We start from the raw sequence: 20,030 nt of genomic DNA, 5'->3' as shown, positions 1-20,030 counted from the left end.
GAAGACAAGGTTGCTTGGGATGAGTGGTGGTGCCAAAGAGTAAAAGTGCTTTGCTGTACTGGTGTGATTTAGTGTGCTTGGGACTGTGTATTGCCTGTGGGACACAGGGAAGATTTGTGCCCATAGGGGAAGAAAATAAATAGTTCATTTTATTTTACCCATGCCTCCGTGTCAATCTGTGTCAGGTCAGGCGCTATATAGCGTCTACTTACACTGGCATAGCTGGCAGGATTCCAGTTCGTCTTTTTGGGCCGGGACCTGTCTCAAAATTTGTGTAAGGACCCAGCACAGCAGACCAATATGGGGGGGAGGGTTTGCCTGTCTACATTTTGTAATAATCAGGATAGAATTAATGTTTTAGAAGAAATTCAGCTGCTAGAGTAAATTGATCACAAAATATGATAGTTCTCTGTGTTTTGGAAGAGCGCAAATGCAAAGATAAAAACTATTACATTTAGAACAGATGTGGCAAGGTCTAGGGAGGTGGACTAGGATAAGGTTTTAAGTGCAGAGGGAGACAGATTTAGAAATGTTTATATATAATGTAGGACAGGTACAGTACATCCCAAAATTTGGAATAAGTAGGAAATTTAGAATAAAACACAGTGGGTTAATAAGGAGTTGAAAAAGAAGCTACAAAGAAAAAACAACTGTATAAGTTGTATAGGATTAATAACTCTAATATGAATCATAGGGTGTATGACAGCATGAAGGCAACAATTAAGAAGGATATTGATTACATCTTGCCTGAGTTGCTGCGAAAACTTGCATATTGTAATCTTTTTAGTTAGCCAATAAAAGGTGTCATTTTGCTTGACTTTTCACTAGAAGGATATTGGGGAAGCTAAAAGGCAGTTAGACAGTAACAGAGCAAATAAGGTGAGAGATGAACCAACAAGGTTCAATATTTTAGTAGTAAAAGAACAGTCAAGGAGGAGATGAAGTGTATCAGGAATAGTAAAGGGGAATTAAAATAGACAGATAGTGAAATCGCAGATGTTCTAAACTTGCATTTTTCCAAAGTTTTCACATGTGAGGAAGTGGATAATCTCCCAGTGGTAAAAGGAAATATCAAGGAGGTACTGAGTGATTTGGAAAATGTAGAAAGACTGCTTAGATTAAATTGGTTGAAACCTAAGAAATCACCAAAGTTGAGGTCAAGGTAGACTTTAATATATAAGATGGAAATTTGTTTTCAGCAGGAAAGTAGAAAAACAGAAGACATTGTTACAGAGATGCAATAGATAAACAACTGATGATACTGAATAAACATTCACTCAAGATTAGTACAAAGAAGAATAATTACTTTCAACAGTACACAAAACAATGATACAGAATTTAATATTTAGCAGCATCCCTAAAAGGATCCGAATTTTAAATGCTTAACTCTAGGAATAAAGGAGTTCTTAAACCTATTGCTCTTTACCATTGGAAACCTAAATCTGTAGCCTGAAGGCAACAGGTGGAATTTAAAGAAAAGGTGATGGCTACTGTCTGACAGAACTGAGTTGGCTTTCTTTCTAACCTGTTTGCAATACATTTCAGTGATAGAGGTCTGCTGTGAACCAATAATTTTAGTGGAAATTTTTATAATGTTGGTAAGATGACTTATATTCTTATTGATGAGGTTGCCAAACCAACAGATAAAAGCAAATGTAACAATGGATTCAATAAATGACTTACAAAAAAAGTGTCATTATGGTTTTCTCCACATTAAAACAGTTGAGTTTCCTAATAAGGACAAATTGTGAGTGTCCCTTTTTTACAAATTTCCTCCATGTTAAGATCAAGATATTTATTCCTAGAGTGTTTATGGATATTAATTAGTGAATATATTAACCCTTGGTGCATATTTTTAGAAAGTCACAATGCACTGGAGAAATTCCTAATGACTGGAGAATGGCAAATATTATATAAAGAGGGTGATCGGACCGATCCAAGCAAGTATAGTCCAGCAAGCTTAACGTGCATTGAAGGGTAAGTTAATGGCAGGAATTATTAAAGAGAAGATTGAGCAGCACATGACAAGAACAGGAGTTTTACTGAACAGTCCACATGGGTTCTAAAGAGGTAGGTCATATTTTACTAACTATGAGTAACTATTCTAAGAGGAAACAACAAAAGGATCATTCAAAGTGGAGCATATGATATTATTTATGTTGACTTTCAGAAAGCATTTGATACGGTGCCACATGACAGGTTGGGCATCAAACTAAAATAAGTGGGAGTTTAGATGGGTGTAGAATTGGCTCAGACACAGGAAGCAGAGGGTGATGGTGCAAGGAACCTTATCTATAATTGGTTAAGAGTGGTACTCCACAGGGGTCTGTATACATAAATGATTTGGAAAGGAATTTAAATAACAAGCTGGTTAAGTTTGCAGATAATACCATGATAGGTGGATTGGCAGATAATCTCGGTTCAGGTGAATCATTATAGTGGGACTCGGAGAGCATACAGACTTGGGCAGATTTATGGCAGAAGAAATTTAAGTAAATTCAAAGCATTACACGTAGTAAGTAAAATGTTACATTTGAATACATAATGGGAGGTCAGAAAATAGAAAGTTCACCTTATGGAAAGGATTTAGGAGACATAGTGAACTCAACACTATCATTACAACAACAGAATATTAGGTTATATGTGGAGTAAAAGTCAAAGGTTATGCTCAAGCTTTATAATGCATTGGTAAGCTGAGTAACATCAGGAGAACCGCATAAGAATTTTGTGAGTATTGTTATATTTGTTGGATTTTCTTTTTTTTTTTTTTTAATTATTTTAATTATTTCCCAGATTTTGTCTTCTGGATTGATGACTTAGACATGTTTTTTTAGGATTACCTTCAGGCAATTCCTTGTTGTCTATTTTGCTTGTTTTTTCCTATTCTTTCTAATAAATCCTTTATTTTTAAAGATTCTTTGTTAGCTCTTTTTATACAAGTTGAATTTTTACGGTTATCCTTCTTCTGAGGGGGCTTTTTGTCATATTTTTGAACTGTTCTCTTTATTGTGCCAGTTATCTTGTATACAGTATTTGTATTTATACCACTACCTGTGGTGGTGGTTCGAATCCCGTCAATGCCAATAGGGACTCTGCTCTGTTGGGCCCTTAAGCAAGGCCCTTAACCTGCAATTGCTGAGCGCTTTGAGTAGTGAGAAAAGCGCTATATAAATGCAAAAAAATTATTAAATTAAAAATTAATTAATTACCTGTCCGTTTATGTGAAATACTAAACCTGACCTGGTCCTCAACCCCATCTCCCCCATCTCCTACTTTAAGCAATCCATAACTAACCTACTAATAAACCTTCCCTACCCCTTCTGTTCACATGTGAGGAGTGGCCCCATCTCTTCCTGAAGAAGTTCCATTGTCTTGTAAATGTATTCCCCTCTATTATACACTTAGTCACAAGGTTATCTGCAGAATGTCCCCAGAAGTAATTTCTAACCACAATGCATCATTATGTGCATTTATTTTCATTTTCATTCAGTCATCAGTGCAACTGTATAGTAATTTTTACCAAGATCACAACATGCAGCAATTCAGTAGTCTTGTGCAGGATTAGTCATTAGTAAACTTTTTTTATACCATGTAGTTTTTCCTATCTCTCTATGACACAGAACATAACTGTTGTTTACTTGACCAATTAATTCCAACATGTTATAGCATCGCCCACACAAAGATATGTGGAAAGGGTCTAAAACATTAACTTTTGCTTATTATATTTTTATACGTCTATATTATTCATCATGAGTATATTTCATGCAAATAAAAATCCCGTTGAGAGTATATGTCAAATTAGGAAGATGTGTGAAAGAAAAACAGGAAACATGCTTATTGTGTAAAGGAGTCTGACATTTCACACAAAAAACTGGTACATTAAATGAGTGATGAACATTTTTTTTCAACTTAGATCAAAGTTAGGTTACACATGAAAGCAAATGAACTTTTCCTGCCCTAGACGACTGTGTTACCAGCAATGACCATACCACTAATGACATCCTTACGCTAATCTGCTGCAGCTATATGGCTAAAGGACAGAGAACATGTGTACATTGCTTAAGGCACAGATATTGCAATTTAATATAGCAAGTGATATCTATCCGTTTTACTATACGAAAAGCTAAGCCACTTGCCCCATCTTTGCCATCTATGCATCTGAATTAGGCTATTAGTGCTCAAAGAGATGAAGACATTTCTCCAGCAGCACTGGCCATAAGGCAAGAAACAACCTTAGATAAGATGTGAGTTTATTACAACACATGCAGGGCTCCACACTTACCCACGTGGGGCCAATTCAGAGTCACCACATAAAGTAGCACTTATGTCTTTTGGATGTGGGAGCAAAAAGAACAACTGACATGGGCCATTCAAATCTCCCCACTGTGACCAGTGAGTGTTTCTATCTGTAGAAGGTAGTAAATGTGAGAGGGAAAAAATATAAAAGATGTTGGAATTTACAATATGGGAGATAGAAATGCAAACAGGCAGTGGTCAGTCAATTGGACATGCTTGTTGCAAGACAAAGTGGGTGCTCTGCGGCTAGGGATCTGCGCTGGCAATCAGAAGGTTCAAATCCCATAAACGCCAGCAGTAACTCCACTCCATTGGGCCCCTGATCAAGGCCCTTAACCTGCAATTGCTCCGTCCTGGGTATGACGTTAATCTGCATCCAGCCCTGCAAGCAGGTCCTCTGATTTGCAGGGAAAACTTGGGAGTTGCTGGCAGGATTGGCACTCCAGCCACCTTAAAAAAATCTCACACCGGTCCAGTGTGGTTCTGAGGTCTCAGCCATTGCGCAGCTAAACTCGGGTCCCAATCCTGGTGGTTTGTCAGCGCATGCTCCCAGTCTCTCTGTGTAAGTGGGATTCCCAAAAACACAAAGTTTAGCCTACTAAAGGCTGAAAACTTGGAGTTCTTAGAGGCTTTCTTTTATTTGGCTTTATGTAGGTAAAGTTCAGACAAGCAACTGTGTGACACAATGATTTTTAAATAAGATTGTGCCCAACATGTCACAAATTGATGCATATGCCACAACTAGCAGAGAATTACAGAGCATCTTCAAAAAACAAGAACAATGCTCAAGAAGTGTGACGTCATAAAAATGTGACAAGCAAGTGAAAGATATAAAAATATCCAAACCTAAACAATCCCATGAAAATTAAAGGTGAGAATAATGCTATGATATACAACATAACAACAGCAGAACCTGACACACATAGACAGCAATCGGCCCAGATATTAGAGAAATATTTAGATCAAATTATTATGAGCTGTAGGATATACATTCCATTTAATAGCTTTTGCAAGTGTGGCAGTATTATTAATTACTGTGTTTTACAAGCATATGACTAAACATGACAGCGGCACATTGTGACAAATGTTCTCATTTTCAGTTCTCCTTGCACATACTAAAATAACTCTTGACATTTTCTGACTGTCCAATGGTTTTAAGCTTGTTTTGCTATAGTTTAAAAGAGTCTTTTAAGACAAGATGTCTGTAATAACCCTGTATATATGTTTATTTACAACTACATTACATTAGTAAATAGTTACATTTGTTTTATTGTTTACATCATCCTTACATATAATAATCCCGCACAAATAATCTCAATTGGGAGGGCTTTAGCCCACAGATATCAACTGCTAGAATATGAATGTTGTTTCTTCTGAATTACTTCAATATATTTTATTTGTGCTGTTTAAACAAAGACCTGGCAAATGAAGCAATGCTAGCAGCTACAGTTTCCCTTTATTCTTTAGTCACACTAATAGAAATACACGAGTATTTTAAGCCTTTAGAACATTTGTACTTATTTTGTTATATTTTAAGCACATAATCATAATGATCAAGTGTTTATGTGTTAATAACATTATCATTAGAGACCTAGCAAAACTAGTAAACTATCCATCCATCCATTTTCCAACCCGATGAATCCGAACATAGGGTCACGGGGGTCTGCTGGAGCCAATCCCAGCCAACACAGGGCACAAGGCAGGAACCAATCCCGGGCAGGGTGCCAACCCACCGCAGGACACACACAAACACACCAAGCACACACTAGGGCCAATTTAGAATCGCCAATCCACCTAACCTGCATGTCTTTGGACTGTGGGAGGAAACCGGAGCGCCCGGAGGAAACCCACGCAGACACGGGGGAGAACATGCAAACTCCACGCAGGGAGGACCCGGGAAGCGAACCCAGGTCCCCAGATCTCCCAACTGCAAGGCAGCAGCGCTACCCACTGCGCCACCGTGCCACCCACTAGTAAACTAGTACTTATTAAAAATTTTTTTTAAGCAAAAACTTTATAAACATAATACAACAGTTTCAAAAAGTACTCTGCCCTCTATGCATTTTCACATTGTAACAATGACTTCTATTCTATGAGTAAATACCTCTCTGTATCCTCTGTTTTATTATTTCAGACTTACCACAAATAATAAGGAACGCCAACGTTGCTCTAAAAAGTTTTAAACGCTTCATTTTGGGAAATGTGCTCTGCCTTATCTGTCGTAAACAGATATACAGTATGTGGTTTGGCGGGGTGTGGCTTCCTTATTTTTCATTGGGCTCTAGCTCTGGTTTAAGTTTTCTTTTTTATTGTAAATTATGTGTTAATTAATTGTTTTGTTTTAAGTATATTTTATTTATTTTTCATGAAATGTTTTTTAGTTAATCGTTATTTTTCTTTATTACTGCTTTCTTTGCTTCCTTCCTTCTTCATCAGCAGGAAAGGGGCAGAGCATTCAAACTGTTTAGGTGGCCTGCTGACAGGGTGTTTATGTGCCTGTGTATAAAACTGTATTTGTTATAGAAACTCATTGAATAAGAGTGCTGTGTGTGGTTGAAAATTGTAAGACTGTAATACAATATGCATTTTAAAAATTCATACAAATTTATTTAGCATGATTCACAACACCTTTCTGTTACAAAGCCTTTAGAATAATGTTGAGATGTCTGGCACTGTTCTTGTATGGTTTAGTTCATACTTGGCTCTTGTTCAATGAGAACAGAAATAAGCACAAGAATGAAATCACATTGTTTGTCACTAGAAAGCACCTGCAGTATCTCCCATTCTTGTTTTTTCTGAATCTTTTAATCTGCCTTATCATTTTGCTGTGTGATGTTGAGATGTTTAAAACACTCCCACTTCAAAGGTCTGCATGTGGATATGTCAGAGCTCAGGTGGATCCAGTTGTTATGGTCTATGTTAGTAGGCTACAATTTCCATAAACAAAGGCAGGCTATCAGTTGTTAAAACCAAACTTGTACAGCTAGACACCCTCTGCCTGTCCAGTGTGATGGACAGCCGGAAGCTTAACCTGGCTGGGATGCCCAAAGCGTTGAAGAATGGGGTAAGGCAGCTACTTTGGGAAACTACCTCCCCCAGGACGCTAGATGGCGATCTCCCTGCAACATAGTGGTGCCCCGAATTCCCGCGGGGCACTCTGGGATATGGAGTTTGGGTTCACAGCCCTGCTGAGTACCATGTGTGCCACCAGGATATCCTGCCGGAGGACCTTGGGACTCTTTATTTCTACATAGCCCGGAAGTGCTAGAAGGTCATGGGAATGAAAGGCCAGAGGTCCTTCCGGGCTGAAGAAAAACTTAAGTTCTCTGTTCGACCCAGAAATGCTTAAAGTCACATGATCAGAAGGACGGAAGTACTTTTGGGTCAGACACTATTTAAGGGACTGCTGAAGACCCAGCAAGCGAGCTGTAGTTAGGAGGTAGAAGACATAGCTTGCTTGGAGGTGTGGAGGAAAGAATTGTAAATATAAGTGTATTTATTTAATTATGTATTGGTGGCTGTGGTGCTTGAAGAGCACTCTGGAAGAAGATCTCATTAATAAATATCTTCTTACTGCTTTTACTTTGTGTCTTGAGCGTCTGATTGTCGGGTTAGAGGAGTGACATCACCCTCTAGTGTTACACTAGCAACATCCAAGAGGAAGTTTGCGAGCATTCGGTTTGTGAGGTTGTCCAGTGCCGTTCATGGGTGCAATCAGGGCTTTGAAGTTTTTGTATTCTTGCCTCTGGACCAGCTTGGCCAGGAAATCAGGGAGGATACTGACAAGGATATCACAAGCAATCTATACCACAATCTTTTTGGTGTCATTGACATCATGTCTCAGTCAGCTCCCTACTTTTCCCCAGATATCGAAGGCTTGGGAGTGCAGCAGCCGCTCTGGGCCGAATTTCCACTTCCTAAAGAGCCTCACTAGCTGGTCTAGGGATATGCCATACCTCTGCATCACCTTGGTTTTCTGGCTACTATAATCCGAAGTAGCCTGCTCATTGAGGTCATAATAAGCCTGCTTAACTTCTCTCATCAGGAACAGTGCCAGTATGTGTGCTCACTCTGTATGCTCTAAGTGTTGATAGACTGCTGTTCTCTCAGAAATAAGGAAATATAACTCAATGTCAGCATTCAGATGCAATGGTAACAATACCTGGGATAGAGTTTGCAACATGTGCTTGGTTCTGCATCTCTCTGCCTTGGCAAGCTGAGTTCACTTTACTCCTAGCTGTACGCTCAAGGACTGCAGTTCACCCACCATGGTCGCTATCGATGTTGTGATGTGCTGCTGTTCTGTCATGATAGATCAGCAATCCTGCTGACGACTACACTGTAAGACAAGAAGCAGACAAGCAAAAAAGGTTTCTGGCACATCTGCGACCCTGTATAATGAAATGCAAAAAAAAAACAATCTTTTTACAAAAGAAATGTTGAAATCTTTTTAAATGGGAGTCTGATGTAGAACTGATTCAAAGATGGCCGAACTGCTGGTCATATGAGTTCCAGGCAGGAAATGGTGGGTCTAGAAAACTAAAGTGACGTCAGAGGTGCAACTGCTGTCAATCTTCTGTCTCCCAAGAACACTTACATGATAGCACCATATAACAAATAAGTGCATAAATGCAATAGAACTTGAAAGGATAAGTTGGAATGATGTACAAAATGGCAGAAAACAATAAACAAATAACACAGTTTTTTGATACTGCATACCATCTAAAGTGCTTGAGCAGGAGAACTGAGAGGAGAAGTAATAATTTAGGGATAATATGGAATTCAGAACAGATGTGTTTTAAGTTGATTTTTTAAATTATGAGCCGTATCAACACATCTAAATACTTTATAAAAGCCATTCCAAAGTCTGGGTGCAATAGATGTCCGGCCGACATTGTAGACAGCTTCACCTGCCAAAAATGTTTAGTTAATTTAGAGTTGGTCGGGAAAATACGCGAATTGGAGGACCGCGTTAGGAATCTGATAGCGATTAGGCAAACCGAAAATTGGATCGACTCGGTTTGTTTAGACAATTCGGCTACTTCTGATTCGGCTTCAGTCTCTCCTGGCCCCACTGTAGTCAGTGCACGGCCAAAGTCAGCAGCACCAATTCAGCCACAGGGCGAGTGGGTAACAGTAAGACGGGGGTCTAAGAATCCAAAATGTAGTCCCCCGGCACCCAGGTCACCAATTCGGACCCAGAACAGATTCTCAGCACTCCGCAGCGCGCCTGTGGAAACTGAGAATAAGAAAGTGCTCATAATTGGCGATTCCATAGTGCGGAATGTTAGAATTCCAAACTATGTTAAACCAGCAGTTCATGTTAAGTGCCTCGCAGGGGCCAAGATTTCTGGCATAGAGGCCGCATTGGACCGTGTCGCCGACGATGAAGTATCTACCTTATTGCTGCATGTCGGCACTAATGATATTTATTCACAGCAATCTGAGGTATTAAAGAGGAACTTCATCTCTCTTTGCATCAAAGCTAAAAGAAAATGTCGGAATTTAGTTGTATCTGGCCCCTTACCAAGATTATATAGAGGGGATGTGATTTATAGCAGATTGCATTCCCTTCACTGCTGGCTAGAAACCTGGTGTGCAAACAAAAGCATAGCGTTTGTGAACAATTGGGATGATTTTTGGGAAAGGCCTGGATTTTTCAGAAGAGATGGTCTTCATCCTAACTGGAGGGGATCTTATGTATTATCCCAAAATATGGCAGCAAAACTGCCTGGTTGACTGATTAGAGCACCATCCAGGCCGCAGTCATGTGATCTTAAATCACAGGCTGTTGTTTATCCCACCTGTTACTTTCCTGAAGCTGTTACCCATAATCCTTGTCTTGGGGCATCCAGTAAATTTAGTCTTGATACAAACCTTAAATTAATTGATAACCAAAAAATAAGGTGTATAATTAGACCAAGGGATAAAACCAGACCCTCCACCAGGGGCATCTGTAATAGAAATTTACTACAAATTAAAACAAAAAGTATATCACCAATTCAGAAAGAAGCATACAGTTTTAAATGCTGCTTATTGAACATTCGCTCTCTTGGCACTAAAGCTGTTTTGGTAAATGATATTATATTAAGTACAAAATCTGATCTGTGTCTTCTCACCGAAACCTGGCTTAGTAAATGTGACACTGTCCCCCTAGCTGAGGCGTCACCAGATGGATACTCGTTCCTTCATAAGTCTAGAGATTCAGGTCGAGGAGGGGGCCTTGGAATAATTCATTGTAACAAAATGCAAATCACTTCTAAAAATTTAGGCAACTTTACATCCTTTGAAGCATTCATTTTAAATATTAAAACAGATTCCAACACAATTATAGTGCTAGTCTATAGACCACCAGGGCCGTATTCATTGTTCATGTCTGAATTTAGCAACCTTTTATCTGACTTGGCTATAAATTATGATCACGTAGTACTGATGGGGGATTTTAATGTACACATTGATGTGGAAACTGACACTTTTAGCAAATGTTTTACTTATTTGTTAAATTCAGTAGGATTTTGTCAGAATGTCAAAGGTCCAACTCATAATCATAACCACACATTAGATTTAATTATAACTTACAAAGTTGAAATTCAAAATTTAATTATTACTCCATTAAATGAAGTTATTTCTGATCACTACTTAATTACATTTGATTTGGTCCTGCCCTTGCGAACACACTCCCAGATTAAAACAAAGACAGTGCGGCATCTAGATTGTAATTCTGCTTCAAAATTTATAGATACTTTGAGTAAGTCGAGTGTAATTGTGGAAAACCATTTAGATCAGTTAACATCAAATGTAAACACAGAAAACAATTTAGATGAGCTAACATCACATTATAATGTGACCTTGAGAGATGCTCTGGACACAGTGGCTCCCCTTAAAACAAAAGTGATCAAAGCACATAGAAACTCTCCCTGGTTTAATGAAAACACTCGAGCTCTTAAATTAGAGTGTCGAAAACTGGAACGCAGATGGAGAACAACAAAGCTACAGGTCTTTCAAATTGCATGGACAGAGAGTGTTAATAAATATAAAAAAGCCCTCTTTAAAGCTCGGTCAGAATATTATTCTACATTAATAGATAGCAATAATAAAAATCCTCGGGCACTGTTTAGAACAGTGGCTAAATTAACAAATGGAAATTCAGATCAACAGTGCAAAATACCAACAGACATTAGCAGTACAGACTTTATTAACTTCTTCAATGAGAAAATTAAAAATATAAGATCCCAGATCTCTGCATCACAGTACAAACCAAATACTAGCTTAGCAGACCCTGTCTCACATTGCACTCAGCACTTTAGTAATTTTAATCCTGTAACTGAGCAGGAAGTCTTAAGTTTAATTTCTAAAATGAAGCCCACTACTTGTTCCCTAGATCCAGTGCCAACAAAACTAGTAAAAAGTGCAATGGATGTTCTTGCAGCGCCTATCCTAAACATTATCAATAGTTCATTATTGCATGGCACAGTACCTGATACACTAAAAGTGTCAGTCATTAAACCATTACTTAAAAAGTCAGACCTTGACCCACATATACTAAATAATTATAGGCCTATTTCAAATTTACCGTTTCTCTCTAAAATACTAGAAAAAGTAGTCGCCAGTCAGCTTCAGACACACCTTATGCATTACAATTTATTTGAGAAATTCCAGTCTGGTTTTCGCACTGGTCATAGTACAGAAACGGCACTAACACGGGTTGTAAATGACATTCTGATATCCTCTGATGAAGGAAACTCATCTGTAATTATGTTGTTGGACTTAAGTGCAGCATTTGACACCATCGACCATTCTATTTTACTGCACAGGCTAGAAAATGATGTTGGGCTTACAGGCACCGTGCTCGCTTGGTTTAGTTCTTACTTATCAAATCGATTCCAATATGTACAGAAATGTGCTGACAGTACTCCATCATTATACACAGAAGTTCAATATGGTGTCCCGCAGGGCTCAGTACTGGGACCTTTACTGTTTTCACTGTACATGCTTCCACTGGGATCTATCATTAGGAAACATAATGTTAATTTTCACTCGTATGCAGATGACACCCAGTTATACCTTTCATTTAAATCAAATGAAGTTTCTCCAATGTGGTCTTTAATTAGTTGTGTTAGTGAATTAAAGGAGTGGATGAATAAGAACTACTTGTCTTTAAATACAGATAAAACAGAGATGTTAATTGTTGGAGGGAATGATGCTGATCACAATAATATTTTGTCATCATTTAACTCAATGGGAATCCCAGTCAATTTTACTGAATCAGCCCGCAATCTAGGAGTTATCTTTGACTCTAGCATGTCATTTAAAGCGCATATTACAAAGTTGTCCAAAACATGTTTCTTCCATCTTAAAAATGTTAGGAAATTAAGGCGCTTTTTAAATAAACAGGATTCTGAGAAACTAATTCATGCATTTATCTCTAGTAGGATTGACTACTGCAATGCGGTGTTCACTGGATGTTCAAACTGTTCTTTATACAGCCTCCAGTTAATCCAAAATGCGGCTGCGAGAATTATTACAAGAACAAGAAAATACGAACACATAACTCCAGTTCTTAAATCCTTACACTGGCTCCCGGTTAAGTTCAGGGCAGATTTCAAAATCCTTCTTTTAACATATAAATCATTAAATGGTCGAGGTCCGGCTTACTTGTCTGAACTTATCATGACTTACAAACCAGAGCGCACATTAAGATCTCAAGATGCCGGTCTGCTTATGATTCCAAGGATTAATAAAATAACAGTGGGGGGGTCGAGCTTTTAGTTACAGGGCCCCTAAACTGTGGAATGGTCTGCCTGCTACTATAAGAGATGCCCCTTCGGTCTCAGCTTTTAAATCCCGGCTGAAGACTCACTACTTCAGTTTAGCATATCCTGACTAGAGCTGCTGATTAACTGTACAGACTGCATCTCTGTTGTTAGTCATTAGCACTTAAACATAAGGAACATGACAGTTATAATTGGATACTAACCCTCACTTATTCTGTTTTTCTTCTCGGTACTCAAATGTGGCACTTGGTGCCACGGCCCACCTGCCAAGTTGTTTTGCCTGCCTAAGGAAAAGTCATCCCAGATGGAGGATCGCAGGAATCGTGGGAGAGAGGGGTCCTTTCATCGGATTGGCTGGCCCAGCACTGTTTCAGCTGTGGAATGGCCAAATGGGGGAGGCAGCTTGAAGGATGAGGTCTCCAGGACTCTATACAAATACAAATCTTATTATGGGATATATCATCTACTGTTAAATTCTGCTCTGTACTTCAAAAATTTATATATATATATATTTTTTTATTTCTTACTATATTGAGAAATTGTTCTGTGTACTGTACTGTATTGTATTGACCCCCTTCTTTTGACACCCACTGCACGCCCAATCTACCTGGAAAGGGGTCTCTCTCTGAACTGCCTTTCCCAAGGTTTCTTCCATTTTTCCCTACTAGGTTTTTTTGGGAGTTTTTCCTTGTCTTCTTAGAGAGTCAAGGCTGGGGGGCTGTCAAGAGGCAGGGCCTGTTAAAGCCCATTGCGGCACTTCCTGTGTGATTTTGGGCTATACAAAAATAAACTGTATTGTATTGTATTGTAATAGAAATGAAATGTCTTTTATTCATAGGACATACTTTCATGTGGGGCATGACAAGAATAGCAACAATGGACCAGATTGGGCAAAAAGGACTCTGGTGCTCCAGGAGGTTACTTATGCAGTCTGCAGCAATGCCATTTAAAACTTTATGGTGTTCAGACCTATGAGACAGAGAATCTGTGAAGACTGAACAGAACAAGCAGTATGTGCTTAGTGCAGCAGGTCTGAGTCTATTTGATGTAATGAAAGCATGGCCAAGTTTCTCTATCAAAAGAAGACAGCACTGCCAGAACACTGGATCTGTTTTTAGATGGAAGTAAGAAACTTTCTAAACTTTTTTAGGGCTAATTCTTTTTTTCCTTTTGTCCCATCCATCCATTGTCCAACCCGCTGAATTCGAACACAGGGTCATGGGGGTCTGTTGGAGCCAATCCCAGCCAACACAGGGCACAAGGCAGGAACCAATCCCGGGCAGGGTGCCAACCCACCGCAGGACACACACAAACACACCCACACACCAAGCACACACTAGGACCAATTTAGAATCGTCAATCCACCTAACCTGCATGTCTTTGGACTGTGGGAGGAAACCAGAGTGCCCGGAGGAAACCCACGCAGGAACCAGGAAGCAAACCCAGGTCCCCCAACTGCGAGGCAGCAGCGCTACCCACTGTGCCACCATGCCACCTCCTTTTGTCCCAGGGCTGAATATTTTTTCAAAACACTAAGTTTTCTAAAAAGCACACAAAGCAAAGGTCTCACACATATATCAACATAAAATACTTATTTATGACACATTTCACTCATTTCTATGTTCCATGAGCCTCTACAATATGTGAATTTACATACCTATTACATAAGTAGTGTCCACTAGCAGGCCGTGTCATTTGATGAAGTAGCCATCTTGCCTCCCACGGATCTATGTCTGTATAGAATGTTGCTTTAGACTCATTAACTATATGAGTATGTTCAGCACTATAACCAGCTGGGAACCGATCAGCTGATGCAGGTACCTGTCCTTCATTTTCAATTTCCAGATTTTTTGCATTAAAATCAGAGTTTGATAACACTGGTCTACAAAAAAATATTTTTTGTTTGCTTCTGGGAACTTCAGGGCAGCTCTTTATTAAGTTTTTTACATTGATTTCATATATGAAATCGGAATTAAGCTGGCACGTCAGGTTTTTGAGATACACATCATTGACGTTTTGACACTTTTGAATATCAATATAATATACCAACACGACAAAATTGTTTTGATGTGTATTTCTGAAAACAAACCAGAAGACGATACCAGAGACACGTTAAAGTATATTTATGTCAATTTACTTCAATATATAAGTAAGGTCACTGTGCCCAAAGATGTTGGAGGCACTCACTTTTGTACTGCACATCTGTCTCTCTTTGCAAGATCCAACAGTAGTCACCCATCATGCTTGGAGTGAATTTTCAGTTTTCCATCACCTTTATATCTTGATGAAATCTTTCCCCATGCTCATCTCTGACATCGATTAGATTTGGTGGAAAAAAGTCGAGATGAGAATGTAAAAAATGCATCTTCAGTGACATTCTGGCTCCCGTAAGATAATATACTTTCAGCATATTCTCCACAAGCTCAGCATAATGCTCTGCTCTGTGCTTGTCAAGAAAATTCTGGACAACCTACACGAATGAGAGTGCTGATTCAGTTGGCTTCAGTTTCTTTTTGAACTCATCGTCAACCATCAGTTCATGGATTTCAGGGCCAACAAAAACACCTTCCTTAATTTTGGCTTCCCTTTTCTTGAGACCAAACTAATTTCTTAAATGCTGAAATGCATCGCATTTACTGTCCAGTCACCCTAGTTGTCCAAGACCAGGAACATCATAACTAAAAATTGGGATGTGCTGGACGAAAAAGGTTTTTAGATTTGGAGTAAGCAAGTGAAATTTGTTAAAGTACAGGTGAAAGAATCCCAGTAGCAAAATGTTTGTTGACCAGTGTAACTGTCTGTGTAGTCCTCCCAAGTGAACATTGCCTTAAGCATATTAGCTGCACAGTCAGCTAATGTATCAAAATTACAGTTCGATAAGTCTGATTCAGCAATAATATGCAAAAAATAATTAAATAAATAAATATGCATGGATAATTTTACTTTGCGCATTTGCTTTGCTCTTTTGCCCAATGTCGATGCCATTCAATACGTTGTTTACTCTACACTACTTATGCACACGCAGGGATACAATGTCAAGTCAATGAGTCTAACAGTCCTCCTAGCAAAGAGGGTCTACCTCTAATGTAACGGTGAGTTTTATTGACGTTTATAGCTTTAATCGACCTCTGCCTCTGGATGTCCACTTTAGTCCACATCTGCCCCTTATGTTGACAAAAGTCATCATCTGCCCTAAACAAATGAATGTGATTTATTTCAGTTGAATAAAAAAAAGTCATTCAAAATGGCCCAAGAAAACTTGCAGATGAAAAAGGTATTCTAGTGCTATTACATAGAGTGAACAGAGAGGAGTTCTTTTTCTTATTTTGGACATTAATGCCAATTATCATGAGTTCCATTTTGTTGCATTAAAATATTGAAAGAGTTGTGCTCCATTCATCATTGAAATTTTCAAGGCATTTTGTGAGCCAGAAGATCTCTGATTAACATATGCTTTTCACACTGAAATATAGTACATTTGAGTATTATCCACCATCATTGAGGACACAGTTTTGCTCACATCCCTGCCAGAATGAATGGCACCTTACCCAGTTGAGAGGACTTTACAGTGGAAGGGAGGAAGGATACTTTCTCTCGGGGCCATGAGTTTCCCCAACACAGTCAATGGCAGCATCCCCTGGTGGATCTCCCATGTGTGCACACCCACAGGGTTGCATGGGAACTGTAGTCCTGATGGGTAGCCCTGCTGGCAGGGAGAGCTAATGGGAGAGGACTTTGTCAATTTAAAGATGTTTTGCCTGGCCAGGCAGTGCTTCCTGTGTACAACATTTTGGCACCAGAAATACTCCCAGGTCTGGCATAAAAGATCCTGCTCTGCTTCACCCAGGTGAGTTGGAGTCAGAAGGAAAACCTTTATTGTAATGTATAAAAGGAAAATAAATCCAGTCTTTTGAACCTGGGACTAGTGTGAGAGTAGTTGTGTCTGGGGTTTGGAAGTTAAAGCACCCTCTGCAGGTCACAACATATAAACACGATTATCCAGGCCCAAGACTATGAATAATATAGAGAGGGATACATAAAAGCAAATGGACAGGGACAGGTGCTTGATGAACTCCATGTGTGTCCGACACGAGGACAGATGTTTTGTTGCCACAACTGACAAACTTTTGCCTGTCAGTAAGGACTTAATCCATTGGACAGCGCCAGGGGACAGTGTCAGAGATACCCATGGTACTCTACATTCTAAACAGTAGAATACTGTCAAATTGCACACAAAGATCTAATAGAATTAACCTACTGATTTTCTTAGTATCTGCTACCATAAGTAAATTGTCAGTTACTTGGAGTACATCAGTTTCACATCTTAGCTGTGCCCTAAAGTTTGACTGAAAAGGTTGTATCAAATTATTAGAAGTTAAGTGCTTGGTGATTTTGAAGTGTTGGGACCTAAGGACAGGCATAATATAATGGCTGAAGAAAAAACTACATCATAACATCAAGTTAAAGATAAATTAAGAAATAAAGCTTATCTCAAAATAACATAAAAATACTGAACAATATTAACTAGCATGAAATGCATTACCAAAAACAACAACATTTGATATACAGTATTGCGTTTTTTAATGATAAACTACCAGAAAACAACTGAATGAAAGTCTAAAAAACAAACAAAGATAAAAGATAACTTCATCAATGCAAATTCTCCCTCTCCTCCAAAACCACCCACAGTCCTCTTGATCTGTAAAGGAAAGTCGCAAGAGAAGAAGGATTCCCAAGCAGGCAAGTGATAAGGTAGAAGAAATGACCGTGACTACATTTCTGCCAGGACTGGACCACCCACACCATAGACTGCTACCCGATCACTAAAAGTTCTTTTGCTTTGTGATGACTGCAGCACAAATATGCTAAAACAGAGCGCAGGCAATGATAAGGCCAGAGCAGGAACTCACTAGTCTCGCCCAAAATATGCTTCAACCTAGGCAGCCAGACAGCAAGTTCAAAAGGCACACCTTAAGACAGAGGTGCTCAACTCCAGTCCTGGAGGGCCGCAGTGGCTGCAGGTTTTCATTCTAAGCCTTTCTTAATTAGTAACCCATTTTTGCTGCTAATTAACTTCTTTTGAATTCATTTTATTTGACATGCTCTTGAAGACTCAGACTCCTCAATTGTTTCTTTTTCCTTAATTAGCAGCCAAACAATAATGAGATACAACATGAGCAAAAACAGGACTAGCAAACTGTGACCATCATACAATATCTGAAAATAAAGAAAGGTGAAGGTCTCAGGAATGCTAATCTGCTCTTAGAAAAGAGAAAATCCACAAATTGAGAAATGTTTGCTATTTCACAATGAGAGCAGCAACAAGCCATGGAATTAAAGAACGTATTTATTTAATGACAAGACTCACCACCTCATTAAAACAACTGGTTGGAGTGAAATTGGTTGGAGTTTGAGGCCCTGACTTAGTTGGTCTTCTGTTGGCTCACTCACTTAACATTTAATTTCTTTTTGGGTGCCATTTAAGGAAAGAAATGAAGCAATTCAGAGGAACAATGAAGAAATTCAGGGAAACATTTCTTAAAAACCAAGTCAATTAAAATGAATTCAAAAGAAGTTAATTAGCATCAAAAACAGATAACTAATTAAGAAAAGGGTTAGAATGAAAACCTGCAGCCACTGCGGCCCTCCAGGACTGGAGTTGGGCGCCCCTGCCTTAAGACCTGCACAGGCACTAATTAGGGCACTGGCTTTTAAAGTGTAAAAATACTTTCAATTTACAGAAATACAGAAACATGGCCTTTAAGGGAGAGAAAAACCATAAACCCCTTGCTAAAAACAAGGCTGACAAGGTTTCTTCATAAATAAGGAATTTACCTAAAGAAACAAAAAGAGAATAATACTTCGAAATAGGCAAAATAGCAAAACTATAAGGCAAATGAATTTGGCAAATAAGGCAATCCAAGGCAAACAGTTCGAAATCAAGAATGCAACCACAGAAAGCAAAAAAGTTCAAAACAATACTATGAAGCCCACTCCTCAACAATCAATGAGCCTCTATGGAAAACATCTCCTCAACCTCAAAATATAAAGGCTAAGGGTGGTCCAAAAGATTGATGAAATAGTGGCCCTGCCATCTTAGGCTTCCACCCACAAAACACATGGAATATGGTGTTGAAGAATATATGTAAAACATATTTCATTTAAATAATATTTATCTAAAACAATATTTGACAAAAATTACAAAAAAGGAAAAAAAAACATGAAAAATAATCATTTTAAAATTAACAAAAATAATAATAAGGAAAATAAACATAAGTGAACAACACCTGGTTTTAATGAGACATCTACCAGGTTGGAGTCCAGCATGGCTAAATCTTCCATAGATAACTTTGGAAGGGGTACATTTTTCAAGAGTTAAATGAATATACCACCCCAAAAAAAATAGTTTTTTCATCTGTTATTTAGCCCATGTTTTTTGTAGTTATGGTCGAGAAAATTTTTAATCTCATGTTTTCATGGAGAATGGGGATAATAATATTTCTGATACAGTGCGCTTTAACAGGGTCAGCAATGGGCAACACAAAACAAACTGATCATAAAAAAAATCCCAAGTTGTGTTACACAATTCACATTGTTTGTCTAGTTGTTTGCTCACAATCTCCAAAACACATTTTTTTTCCAAATTTACTGTTAAACAAATAAATACTTCCAGAAAATGAGAGTAGTGCACAAAATCAAAACATGTTCTAACAAATTTAAGATTCTGAATAAAAGATCTACCGCCACGTCAATCATTGGTCAAGAGCCCTGTATTTGACTCAAAAGCTCAAACTTTACTAAGAGGATGGACTTTACTGTTAACATAATTTTTTCCCAGTAGAAGAACATGTATGCTGTTTTTTTTTTTTTTTACTGCCTAGGAGCATAGAACATTGTGAATGAAGAGTGTATGTTCAGTTTAGCAGTTCATGTGGGTGAAGAGGTGGCATTCGTAACACA

The 20,030-nt window shown here is 38.6% G+C and overlaps 1 protein-coding gene across 2 annotated transcripts in view; it reads right to left on the bottom strand.

Annotated features, from left to right (window-relative positions):
• LOC114666552 (signaling lymphocytic activation molecule-like) overlaps positions 1-6,531 on the bottom strand; it is a 311,763-nt gene extending 305,232 nt beyond the window's left edge. Inside the window, exon 1 of one of the 2 annotated variants that reach the window (XM_051920087.1) lies at positions 6,437-6,531. In XM_051920087.1, the coding sequence (XP_051776047.1) occupies positions 6,437-6,488 (52 nt within the window). In that variant the 5' untranslated portion in view covers positions 6,489-6,531. The remainder of the gene's footprint in view (positions 1-6,436) is intronic. The other variant, XM_051920086.1, reaches the window with a different exon arrangement.
• Positions 6,532-20,030: the final 13,499 nt, after the last annotated feature.

The sequence above is a fragment of the Erpetoichthys calabaricus genome, chromosome 16, assembly GCF_900747795.2.
Source record: "Erpetoichthys calabaricus chromosome 16, fErpCal1.3, whole genome shotgun sequence".
NCBI classification, from domain to species: domain Eukaryota; kingdom Metazoa; phylum Chordata; class Cladistia; order Polypteriformes; family Polypteridae; genus Erpetoichthys; species Erpetoichthys calabaricus.
This window is presented reverse-complemented; position numbering and strand designations above follow the sequence as displayed.